The 13,563-nt window shown below is 40.5% G+C and overlaps 1 protein-coding gene across 1 annotated transcript; it reads right to left on the minus strand.

The window, feature by feature from the left end:
- Positions 1 to 919: 919 nt before the first annotated feature.
- Positions 920 to 13,490, minus strand: d2hgdh (D-2-hydroxyglutarate dehydrogenase). Its single transcript, XM_036596140.1, is given in 11 exon segments — positions 920 to 1,486; positions 2,595 to 2,760; positions 3,120 to 3,262; positions 6,110 to 6,206; positions 6,208 to 6,254; positions 6,394 to 6,562; positions 8,035 to 8,228; positions 10,364 to 10,503; positions 10,578 to 10,635; positions 11,909 to 12,220; positions 13,412 to 13,490. Coding segments are annotated over 10 exon segments (1,587 nt in total). The 5' UTR covers positions 12,219 to 12,220; positions 13,412 to 13,490; the 3' UTR covers positions 920 to 1,223.
- Positions 13,491 to 13,563: the final 73 nt, after the last annotated feature.

A 13,563-nucleotide genomic window follows, 5' to 3' on the forward strand; every position in this document is an offset into this window, starting at 1 on the left:
CCAGTGGACCTACAGGGTCTTCTGAGCTTTTATATGTAACATTGATGATGGTAAAATAGTGATAAATCTGACTTAAAACTGTTCCTCACTATGCTCTGCATTTACTCCTCCACCATGAATGAATAAAAGATTAATAGCTAAAATCCTTTTTTCAAAACTGTAAAAAAACATTTTAGATATTAGGCAGCGTCTGTCATGCAATAACTTTGTGAGGGAGCTTTTAAAGGCATTCAGACGTCTGGTTCCTATCACCACCACTGTGAACAATTCTGATCCTCTAAGTTTCTCTAGAACAGAGCACTTCACACCAAACCGCTCTGAATGACTTTGTTTACATCTCAACCATTTAAATATGCAGATAAAAAAAAAAAACAGAGAAATGTCCCTTTAAGCCCGTCATCAGGAGTGTTGAGATGGCAAATACTTGAAATCAGACGACAGGCAGAATCTGCAAACGTGCTTGCCAGACCACCTCTAGTGTTAAAGAGTGTCCGAATCCTTTTTCCGTTCAGCAATACTTGTTACGCAGTTTAGAAAGAAGAAAAATTCATAGTAGAAGGCAAGTTTGGTGCTTATGAGTTGTTTTTTTTTCCCCAGCAATGTTTTTTTATTTTTAAGATGCGTTTACAATTAGCTGTGTTTCTTTTAAGGACGTTGTTTGAATTTATGCACATTTTTACATGCCAGAAAAAAATGCCCACTGTTAACCAAAATAATTGCCTACATGGATTTAAATAAATTCATAGGAAAGGAACTTGTTAGATGGAATCCAGTGTATTTAACTGACGAGTTACAATAAAATGTCATGCTGGGTTAATAAAACGCCTTCAGTAATTCCCACTGTGGCTGTTTTAAATGATTATTTGGAGAAATAATTAACTCCAGGCTCTGTAAGTGACGTTCGTCGTGACTGCAGCGCTACATTAGGAATAATGTCAGATTTTAATAGGAAATTTTACATCCAGCAATTTCACATGTCTCACGTTTCATGATTTGCAATCAGAATTATTCAAAACCATTTGGAGTCCATCATTACAAAACATCTGCTCTCTGGAGTCAGCAGTGCTTCATTTTTATTCTATCCACTAGAGATGTTTATCAAATCGTGCACCAGTGGAAGTTCGTGATGAGAACCAGACGCATCAACGTTTGCATCCTAACATTAGAAAACTCTTCTCAAACCATTTGTAAAAGCTCTCCCTGAGGCTCAGCTGGACTCAGCGTCAGCGAATGTCGTCCGGCAGCGTCTTATAAGGGTTAAGAATCCCTTTGGGGTCCAGCATGGCCTTGATGTTGCCCATGAGGGTCACTGCTTCAGGGGTCTTGCTGTAGTAGATGTAGTTCCTCTTCTTCAGGCCCAGGCCGTGCTCTGCGCTGATGCTGCCCTGGTATCGCGACGTCCACTCGTACACGTACGGCTCAATGGCAGCCAGCAGGGCCGGGTCTTTGGAGGGAGAGGTGATGTTCAAGTGAAGGTTGCCGTCGCCTGAAGGAAGCCAGAGAAGCCAGTTATGATGGTTTTAAAACTTTAAAACTGCAGTTTGGCAAGAAAGTAATATGTACACATCTCCCAGGTCAAGTTTGCTTCTGTAGTTCTGCACTGGAGCTATGAGGCTAATGTAGCTAACTAGCCGCAGGCCTACGTGATCACTCATTTGCCTCAAATCACACCAAGTTGTTAAGTAATCTCAAACAGACTTGCTTATGTAGTATCTGATAATAATAATGACTGATCTTCATTATTTATGGTTGATTCCAATTTCATTACAGCCAGATTTTTTTTGTCTGATTTTCGTTAACTTTTTTAAATGCGAAGCTCACACTGTGTGGGTTAAAGAACATCTGAAATACACTCAGGTGTTTCCAGTACTTTCTATACACCAAAGTTGCAAAATATTCAACACTATTTGATCTTTAAAAATTTCAATTTAAACTGAAACGCTACTGAGTGCTGATTGGTTGGCGAGCTGGTCAGCTCATTGGCTGACTGAAGCGGTTCGCTCTCACCGACATCATCAAGCACCGTTACTCAGTGCCATAAATGGAATTTAAAAGCACTCAAAAATATAACAGCAGTGAAATATTTTATGCTGTTCTGCAAAAAACAGAATTTTAGGATTTTGCCCCAATTTTCTCCCCAATTTAGTCGTTTCCAGTTCCACCTACTAGTTAGGACTCCCCCAATCACACAATACTACCAGTGCTGGGAGGACGAAGGCTAACACAGGCTTCCTCCGTCACCTGTGAAGCACCATTGCATCTTTTAGAACTGACGTTAACGCAACGTCATTGGACAGCTGAACTCGCTCGCAGGAAAGCACCAACCGCCAGATCGGTTACACCAGCTAACAGACACCTGCGCTGACTAGCATCACGCTGAGTGATGGGGGGAGAGGGGGGAGAGGGGAGAGGGGTCTGTGATGAAGCGTTTATGAATTATTTTGCACAAAAGCTCCATGTGAACACACTCGTTTTGGACTTGCTCAGGAGAGCCTTCTAGCGTCAAACCTAGAAGACATCATATAGTGGTAATTCTCCTCACTACACATTCTCTGACGTCCACGGAATTTCATTAAAACGAGAAATAATCATACCAACGTGTCCATAGCCAACGACATTTTTCGCCCTGTCTCCCAGACGCTCCCTCATGTGAGTGACCAAGTCATAGATCTTCTCCACGGGCAGGGAGATGTCGTACTTGTAGGTGTATCCGTCGTTCCTCAGAGCCTCAGTGATCCTCTCCCTCATAGACCAAAGAGTCTGCAGTATACAATACAAAATAAATACAAATAATAAATATTAATAATAATAATAATAAATACAAACAAAAACAGAAAGCTGCAACTTATAAATCTACGTGGGTCTGTACTCGAACAAAAAACAGTACAATATAAGTGATGTTTTATCTTATCAACTTCATTGTTTCAGATAAATATACACTCCATCTTTAAAAATAATGTTCTTCAGCCAGAGGTAGCAATAATTTAAGGCATTTCAGTCTCTACGCATAAAGAGCAAGGCTGAAACCACAACTGGATGGCTGAAACTTTTATTTTTACTGCTTCCAAACTTCCAAACTGGACTGCAACATCGACTCACTAGCTCAGAATTAGAGATACCTTTATTTTTGCCTCTTCTGTCGCAACCGTGCCGTCCGTAACCAGTGACGACGTCATGACTTTATCTAAGAAGTTGTGAAGTTTCTCTTCGTCGTGGGCAGCGTTCGACCCAGCGGTCTCGATGACGATGTAGAAGGGACTCTCTGAAAAACAAAACCTGTTCTGAATCTCATCTGTTTTCCTTACACACATGAAAACTCAGGAGCAGCGGAAAAGGTGGTAATTTCAGAAACCACCTGTAGCAGAGTCCAGCAGCATCGTTCCTAGGTCAGTTTTTTTTAGTGATTTAACATACAGTTCTCATATACTCTGAGACTAAAATACAGGGGTAATGATGATGATGTGGGATGATTAGTTCATTGAGTTCAACAGCTACTCAAATGCAGGTCAAGTTTAAATACTTTTTTATAGGTATTTTGACTTCAGTTGCAAGGTCAGACTGTCAGTGTGTACAGAAGTGACTACATGTATTATGAATAAAAGTCATTCTAAAAAACATTAATGTGTTCTATTGGCTCCATTAGGTGCATAGTGCTTGGACCCCGATGATTGCCACTTGCAATATAGACGGTCATTTAGCTCTGACAGCAGTTACGCCACGTCTACAGAGGTACATGTGTTCTATCAGTTTCAGATGGATAGAAAAATGGAACCTGACTGTCTTCGTTGCAAACAATGACAATTTACACATTCATCTTTTTTTTGCCCACCATTCGAAAGCTATTGAAGAAAGACGTCCGAAATTGAAAGGGACAACATCTTGGTTCTGACTGGACAATGAAAACTGAATACTGTATCTGTGGGTTGGCTGATGCGACTAAACAGCTGAAGTCCACTGTGCTGAAATGGACATAACAGAGCAAAGAAAACACTAAAATCTACAGAACCAGGAATGAGACTGTATTTACCATAATGTAGAATAATGCAAGGAAGCGAGAGGGCAGAGTGTGAATATCTGTCCAGTCTTCGCTGTCCAGCCTTACATATAAGCAATGTGGAACCCTCTGGGCCTTCCAGGCTTTCAGAGCAAGCCTAATGATTTCTGAGAACTCTATATAGTTTATAGTGCAGTTTGTTTTTATTTAATTGAATCAGTCAGCTTCTAGTATTGTTGTGATACTCTTATTTCACTGTTAAGCTTTGGCTTGGGAACAGAAGTCATTTGAAATGCCCGACGGTAAATTATCCAATCAGAATTTATTTCTTTGTGGTATCTTGGTAGACAGCCAAGCGAGTTTCCCCATTGGTTAGAACCTCAGGGGCTGAACTGAAGGTCTTGTACATTAGATTAACTACCAACATAACTGGATAGTGGAATCAACCAGTCATGTTTTGATGTACAATAGGTAGGATCAATTTCATGAGGCAAAAAAACCATATTGGAAGTTCTAGATACGTCAATGACTGTGAATACAAGCTGTAGTCTAACCGGGTTTCCTTGCATTATTCTACATTATGGTAAATACAGTAAATGTTCAAATACAGTAAATACAGTAGACTTTAGTGTTTTCCTTGCTCTATTAATTGTTAATCAGCTGTTTAGTCAGATCAGCCAGGACTCTTTACTGAAGAATTCACTGTAAAACTGAGGTAAAGGTAGAATATATGTTAATATGTTACATTATGATCAACTAAAACATGAGATATTTTACAAGCTCCAAATATCTGTGTTTAATCTACAATGACCTAAAATGTTTATGCGCATCAGTGTTAGCTTAGTGCTAACATACTATTAGATATCCTATAGAGGAGCTAGTAGAAATTAGCATTATTGTAGTTTTTTTCTCAGTTTGTGAACAACTTTTTGATATTTATGGCCTGAACTAAAACCTAGCTGTAGCTTGGGCTGAACGATTTGTGGAAAATGTCTAACTGCAATTTTTCCGACAAATATTGCGACTGGGATTTGCGTTTTTTTTGTTTTGTTTTTTTTAATTGAGATTCTGAGGCTCGACCCCTGAACATAGTGTATCAAACTGCCAGTAAGTTGTGGTTGTGATGTCACAACACATGGAGGTTTTGTTGCCTCTGATTGGTCTAACTCACCTACAGGCAGTTCACAAACTCTAACTAGGTTCTGTTTCCCCTCTTAAAACTTAAAAAAATGTTTTTGCTAATGTACCCACATAATAAAGATGGTTCTCCAAGAGTTCTTTAATAAAGACAATGATTCTAGAACCATAAGGACTCAGCAACACATTTGCATGCATGAAAAGTTCTCTGCTTGTTGAAATGGTTCTTCAGATTGATAGAGAATGTGATGTATGTGGTTCTATACAGAACCTTTTTGAAAAGAGTTCTCTACAGGACCAAAATGTTCTTCAATTGTTATAAGCTTAACATCAACAAGCAACAAAGTAATAGTACCAACCCTTTTTGATGCTATACAGAACCACATACAACACATTCTCCAATCTGAAGAACCATTTCACCATGGAAAGAACTTTTCATGCATGCAAATGGGTCTGAGTGTTCAAGTTCTGTGTAGAATGACTGTGTTTATGAAAGAACCATCTTTTTTAAGAACCTTGAAGAGCTACATTTTTAAGAGTGTAGACTATAATTAAAGAAAATTGCAGCTCTTGCGATTTGAAAATTGCACTGTCCTAAATTGCGATTTCGATATAAAAAGGATGAATCTTTCAGCCTCAGCTGTAGCTGTAATCATCAATGTTCAGCACTGTATGTGAGGCGAGTAGAGCAGTTACACAGTTCGGTTAAGTTTAGTTATCATTAGTTGACAAGGCTGATTAGCCATCAATGTGAATTATGGATAAACCAAAGGCTTCACGTAACTTAAAAACAAAAGCACTTCATAATCTTCTCTAATGTTCACCATTATGATGGACAGTTATACACTATGCGAAGTGTAGGGGGCGATATATCTTCTATTGTTGCACCATAACAAAAGTGAGCAAAAACAGCACAAGGCATAATAGTTTTATGAGGCCGTTAATTATGTAACATGAGCTTCCGCATTACTCCTGTACCAGTGATGGGGTTGGTGAGCTTGAGATGTTTCACCAGCAGGCTCATGCAGGAGGCGTCCAGGAACTCGAAAGCAGAGAGGATTTCTCCCAGCATGCCCCCGGCAGGCCTGAAACGTCTCCAGCAGGTTCTGGAAGCTGGAGCACCCTGCAGGAACCAAGCAGTACTCATGTAATGTTCTGAAATATATGCTGGAATATCTAGTATATATTAAGAAATACATATTGGAACATCCTTTAGAACAAAGAACCGAATGCTTCAGTGAGACACTGAGAGGGTAAAGCACCTAAAAAGGCTACGTTGACCGATTTGGGTTTATGAGGGCACAGGATGGACACAGCAGTGATGACCCCAAGTGTTCCCTCAGAACCGATGAAGAGCTGCTTCAGGTCATAGCCAGTGTTGTCCTTACGTAATGTAGCCAGACAGTTCAATACCCTGCCATCAGCCAGCACCTAGAGACAGGACATAGCAGTGTTATTAATGGTCATTATGGTCCAGGGCAGGGGTTCCCAACCACCAGGCGTCAGACTGGTACCAGGGCTGTGGATTGTTTGATATGGGGCTGAAACAGTGTGTCAGTGAGCAGGGTGAGTAATCCACTGTTTTATTATTATAATTAGCGTAATTAATATTATTATGATGGTCTTTTTTATTTTCAAATTAAATGTTCAGGAATTTTAAGCATATTGTCATACATCACACTGTGTTTGATCTCATGAGTGCATGCAGGTTATTACTGTTTTCAGATGAAGGCTGATGAAAGTAAAGAAGTAAATAAAAATAAATAAACCAATTTAGGAAACGTTTGCTTATTTATCTTCCCACAACATACAGTGAACTACTACAATACAGGCAATACAAAGAGGCATGGATGGACTGACCACCCCAGAGTCCATACCTCAACATCAGTGAATGTGTCTGATTACTGACAGTGGACACACTGAATACTGAAAATGTGGTATTATATTTAGCTGTTAAGGTTTTTGTGTAAATATATGTTCACTGCTTTTTTCACAAAACTGAAAAATGAATAACTTATTCTTGTTGTGGCTGTTTTTACTGGAAATGAAATAACTGAAGGGTGGTCTCTGACTTTTGTACAGTACTGTATCTGGGGCTGAAAGATTAATTGTTTTATATTGAAATCCCAATTAGAAAGAGTGCAATATTCAAATCGCAAGAGCTGCTCTACATTATCACTAACAAGTTGTAAGAGGGGAAATTTAAGCAAATAACACAGTTTGCTGTGACATCATAAAACAACTAACTGGCAGTCTGGCGTAGTACATTCAGCGTTCCAGCTTCATTCTGGAAAAAGTGGAATTTCTGGTCTTTCTGGCCAAAAAAAAGGCCTGGATGTAAATTTATCGCTGTTGTCGGAAGAAAACCTTTTTCAGTTTTTGACATGATTTGAAAATACCTTTACATTGTGTGTAAATTTCATGATGAATGGACCAAAAGAAACGACCCAAAATGACTTGGAAAAAAGTCTGGTGCCATCGACTTACATTAAAAGTAAAGTACGTTTTTCCTTCTCCTGTAAAGTTACCATTTTGGAGATACGAGGTTTTCTTCAGCAGCGATATAGAAAAGAATTACAATTTAAATCGCACTTGCAAAATTGGAAAATGATCAGAAATATATTTTTCTCAAATCGTTCAGCCTTAACTGTATATGTTGATGCCAATGCATAAACATTTATAAAGCTTAGAAATTCTCTAACAGAATTACAGAGAAATATAACAAATAAAGGGTTTCAGATTATTTAAATTACGGGTTGAGAGAAAATCCTCTTCCTCATTCTGTCTCTGGAAAAACTGACCATTTTGTGTAGTTTACTGATTTATTCATAACATGTATGCTGTGGCTGCTCTCGGGTCACTCATGTTGGCTGCGTTGCCTTTTCGCTAGAAGGCTCACTCACCACTTCCAGGCCCAGAACTGTCCCTCTGAGGGAGCCGTAGCGCAGAAGCCGCAAGCCACCCGCATTGGTGGACACGTTCCCCCCGATGTGGCAGCTGCCCTTCGCCCCGAGGTCCAGCGGCATGATGAAGTCTCGCTCCTCCAGATACTGAGACAGACTCTCCAACACGCAGCCAGCCTGACACGTCAGGATACCTGTTACAGCACACAGGTAAAGCAATAGTTCAGATATTTACTGGAACTACGAGGCTAACGTTGCTAATGAACACTAGAAGTCAATAGTCACCCAAATAGCCCAAATCGTTTCTGTAAAAATGCTTACAGAGTGGGTAGATAAGATGAAACTGTGGCCTGAACAGCCGTGTATGCTTGACATGTCATACAAAATGATTTGCCTTTTTTTTTTGATTATTTATGTCAGAACGTCATTTTTTGCTACAATGTAGTGAGAATACAATATTTTGTCGCCGTCCAAAGGAAAACAAGTATCTCCAAAAAAGGCAACTTTACAAAAGAGGGTGAAAACTTTCTTTACTTCTAATGTAAAGTTAATGCAAAGAGATTTTATTCCATGCAATTTTTGGAGCATTTTATAGGTCCATTCATTCAGCTTCTGTGCTCAAATGATGTAGAACAAAAATGGAGATGCGTGATTTTCTTTGGACAGTGACGATCAACCCACTGATGCACACCCTGCTCACTCAGGTGAACTTTAACTCATTCAAATCTCAGGCTTATTACATACTTAGGCTTATTATTCAGTAACTACAGGGACTTCAATGCAAACCGGCTGAGCTATTTTTATGTTATAGAAGTGTGTAATAAAACCTTAGGCCTTGGCCTTTTAAGGGGTTTTAAACAAGACCTGGATGTGATTTGAGCGGGTTGAAGGAAGTTCTGTGTATTTTTACAGAAACGATCTGGGATATCTGGGTGACTACTGACTTCTAGTGTTTGTTAGCAATGACCGGCTTGTAGCTCCAGTTCTAATGCCTTGGTTGATCGGCAACATCTGGGTTAAGTGGAAAACTGTGACGGTTTGATTTTTCACAGAACCCTTCCTTTAAACTCTGAAGAGCCATAAGTGAGACCAGACTTACTCTCTTAACTACATATCATCCATAAAAGCTTCATAGTGGTTACTGAATAGATCACGTTGTAAAACAGATCCAGTTCTAAAATCTGATTGGCTGAGCCAGACTAAGAACTATCGTAAAATACTCAATATACTCACAAATGCACAACTGGATTGTGTTCCTGGAGTAACCTTTGCTCGTTATTTTGCTTGGCATTTGCTTTTGCATTGGTTCATTTTTTTAATGGAGACAAGTGGAAGTGCGAATGATTGTTTGAATGGCAGTGTAGTGAAGCCAGTTTCTTCTCTTGGTAATTAAGCAGTTTCTAAGGAAGAATTCTTAAGTTTATGCAAACTGAAAGATGTAGCATTATTACAACAAGAGGAAAAATGGCAAAATAATAAATTAAAGTCAGAGACTTCGGGTTGGGAGTTTTTCCCGACCACGTCATACATCTTTACGTATAAACGTCCCATGCACAGTCTCAATGAGAAGGTCCGGCTCGATGTTTAGGTCTCAAAAGCAAAATCAACATTATACTGAAGAAGATATGATGACAATAGTGGACAATTCACTCACATCCTTGGAAGAAACGTCCCTCACCAAGTTTTGACTGAGTTCTCTGTAAATACTCTTTCAAGATACTTGTAATCATGAAGATTTATCTGCTCACAATGTGTGCAATTACACGCTTCCACCAGAGGGGTCTCCAAATCCCCAAATCTTACACAGTGCAGCTTTAAGTTTGTGCAAACTTGCTAGCGGCCAATCAGGCACGGCAAGCGTTTTCTTCAGGTGTCATATGGTAAAAGCAGTGTTGAAAATATTAAAAGTAATGTTTTCAAAATGCATACAAACAGTGAGCAGAAGATAAAAGCATTTTTTATTTTTAAAAACAATATTGCGAATCATCCTATAACCCTAAATGCCTCAGCTATCTGTCTAAGAGAGGATGCCCACCCCTACCCCCCCATCGAGTGTAACGATAGCAAACGAGAATTAGCACTTAGCATTCTCCACCCAGCATGATGAGCTCTCTCATGATGTTTAAAAGGATGTCTGGCTTGACAGGACTTGGAGAAAGCACATGCTAGCCTTCACCCTCCTAGCTGGGTAGCATCATGTGATAGAGGGGGACCTGGTTAGCAGGAACTGGACACGACTAAATTGGGAAAAAACTGGTTTAAAAATATAAAGTAAAGGAGATGATTTGAGTCGTTGTAATGAAAGTGGAGCATAAACATACAGACATACCTGAGATGCCGTCGAAGGTTAGGATCTGGTTCATGAGGGCGGTGGACAGGATGATCTCATCAAACACAGGAACGCTGCCTCCCACCAGCCCAGTGTTGCCACCCTGAGGACTCACTGCCAGGTTCCGCTCGTTACAGTACCTGGAGCGAGTACAACAAACTAAAATACGACTGACGGCTAGTGTTTATGGACAAAACAGCAAAGTAAATGATACCTGAGTATCTGAGAGACCTCGTCTGTAGTCTTGGGTCTTAACAGAACTTCACTGTTACCTGTACACAAAAAAGTTATGCATCTCATTTCATATTTTCTTAAAACAGAATTTAATTCTGCATAATTAATTATGTGAGATGTAAACAAAGTTAATGGTGGTGACAGGAATCAGCTACAGTGGTAGACATCCAAACCACAGCCAATGTATTTATCAACCATGCAAGTCCCTTTTATTTATTATCCAAAACAGCCAGTGAACCTAAACGTGCATGGTTTTATATGTAACGTTGATCATGGTCCAAAAAACCACATCATATCAGACGTCAGGCACCTGTATAACTTTCTGTGAGGGAGACTTTAAAGACATTAGACTCTTCAGACGTCCGGTTCCTATCACCACCACTGTGGACGATTTAGTTTCTCTAGAATTTTAATGACTTCAAATGACTTTGTTTACATCTTTAACAATTTAATTATGCAGAAATTTTGGAAAATCAACGGATCACTCAGCACAAATCAAATGTAAACAGTTGCCCGGTTACACCAAACGCATGTGGATCAGTCAAACCGTGGTGTCTGAACTTTGCCTCTTTAGGTTTGCGCTGAAGCTGTGAGGCTAACGTAGCCGACAAATAATGGAAGCTTTTTTAATTAGCATGTCTGAACTCTAAAATAGACCTGCTTATGTGGTTTCTGACACTGTATGGTATACAGGCATCTATCTGTACAAAAGGAGGGACAAAGCTCAGGCCTCCAGATGGCTGCTACGACTATTTTGTTAGCAATGTGACAAACCACTATCTATAAAAATGAAAAATAGTATGTCATACAATGTTAAGCGCAAAAGTGGGAGTAGCATTTCTGAGTCAAAAGGGAAAAAACATGCTAAATCATGGTGTGGGTGCACTGCTGCGAGTCACCCTAAAAGCCTGCAGTAATCATTTTAAAGTCAGAGGCGTCGGGTCGGGAGTTTTTCACAACACATAACATCTCTTTACATGTTAAGGTCATAGACACAGGCTCAAAAAGATGGTCCAGCTCGATGTTTAGGCCTCAAATGCAAAATTAACATTATATTGATATATATTATATTGCTTTCATCTTGAGTTATGACTGAGTTCTCTTTCAGCATGTTCGCAATCATCGGATTCATCTGCTTGGGGAAGGGGGCCGAAGCACAACCCACAGTACAAAATGTTTTGTGCAATTACACAAATCCACCAGAGAGGTCTCCAAATCCCCAAAACAGACCTAGTGTAGCTTTAAGTACATACAGGTAGGAGTGCTAAGCACATTATTATTAATAGATAACCCGGACATCCTCATACCCACCTTTCACTGACTTCAGCCAGTCAACATTGCTGGACTCCAGCACGTCTGGGTCCGTGATGGCCCTCCCCGGCAGCAGCTGTCTGAAGAAGTCCAGGTCACCTGGGGTCACCTGAGAAAAAGGCCTCCGAGGGGGAGCAGCATCTGAGGCCTCGGATCCTCCACCGTGGACACATCTATGCTGGATCCACCCTGCTGACCGCAGCAGTGGGCCTCTCTCAGGTGCCCATGAGTGCGTTGGACACAGAGCTGTGGTGTACTGCAGGAATCTGGACGCAGACTTCAGCCGGGTGAATCTCTCAAAGATGGCCATGACTGTGAGGGATAAAGGTGAAGGAAGCAGGTCAGCAGTTACAGACACAGACGTCTAACTTCAAACATGGGGATGTTGATCAGTTTACTCAGTTACATGAAACTGAGGACAATTTTAAAGGAATAATTCATTTTCTACTAAAGTGTATCTGACCCTTCTGGGTCGCGGTGGGGTGCTGGAGCCAATCCCAGCTGTCATTGGCCGAAAGGCTGGAGATATATATATATATATACATATATATATATATATGTGTGTGTGTGTGTGTGGGTATAGATGGTTCTTCAAGGAAATGGTTCACTATAGGTCCTACTATAAACCCTATAAAGGGTTCTTCAGATTGATTGACAATGTGCTGTAGGTGGTTTTCAAAAGGGTTCTATATAGCACCAACAACGGTTCTGCTACTGTTTTGATGCCAAGCTTGTAGCAACAGAAGAACCCATTTTGGTGCTACATATAACGCTTTCGTGAAAGGTTCTATATAGAACCATATACAACACGTTCTCCATCAATCTGAAGAACCATTTCCCCATGCAAAGAACCATTTAAGCATGAAATGGTCCTATATAGAACTCAGGGTTCTGAACAGAACCATCTTTTTTAAGAGTGTAGCAATTTCGAGCTTCATATTCGCCTCACCAGCTTCTAGTTCGAACTTTTCCGTTCCACCTTAAATGGTGCAGCAGTGACGTTCTGCTGAATGCTGTACAGGGGTCAGAATGTCGCCGGCGCACCGTTTAAGGTGGAACGGAAAAGTTGGAACAAGACGCTGGTGAGGCGAATAAGAAACGGACTTCAGCCGTGTAGAAAACCGTGTCACAGCCGTCAAAACCGCTCATCCATTATTTTGTACACGTAATGAACGTCATGGACTCGATCTTAACCCAGTTAGAGCCTCCTGATAACCTCTGTATCAGACAGCCGCCCCCGCTGAAACCCTGCAGCTCCGCAGGCACTCTGACAACAAACCAGTGGCTGCGTTCCAATTTGCATACGTGCGCTCTAACTAGGGCGCCAGTGAACTTGACCGATTTTTCTTTTAGAAATGGGATTAACGTTACCGAGATGACCCGTGCTGCTTCAGAAATGACAGCTACAATGACATTCACTTGATGCTGTGCGCTTTTAGAAGGGTTTAAGGTCAGTGCTGTTGAAAATAAAACGCGGTCCTGTAGTTTTCGTGTAATGTTTACCTTCGTTTTCCCGCTTGTTTATAGTAGCTCACCAGTTGGCTGCACACAACGAGGAAGACGAACTGCGCCCTGGCTGCAGTAGTGAACCGTGAACCATAGTGAAAAGTGTACCCTAACTAGGGAACTGAACGACAATTGGAACACAAGCGATG

Source organism: Colossoma macropomum, unplaced genomic scaffold (genome assembly GCF_904425465.1).
Source record: "Colossoma macropomum unplaced genomic scaffold, Colossoma_macropomum, whole genome shotgun sequence".
NCBI lineage: Eukaryota > Metazoa > Chordata > Actinopteri > Characiformes > Serrasalmidae > Colossoma > Colossoma macropomum.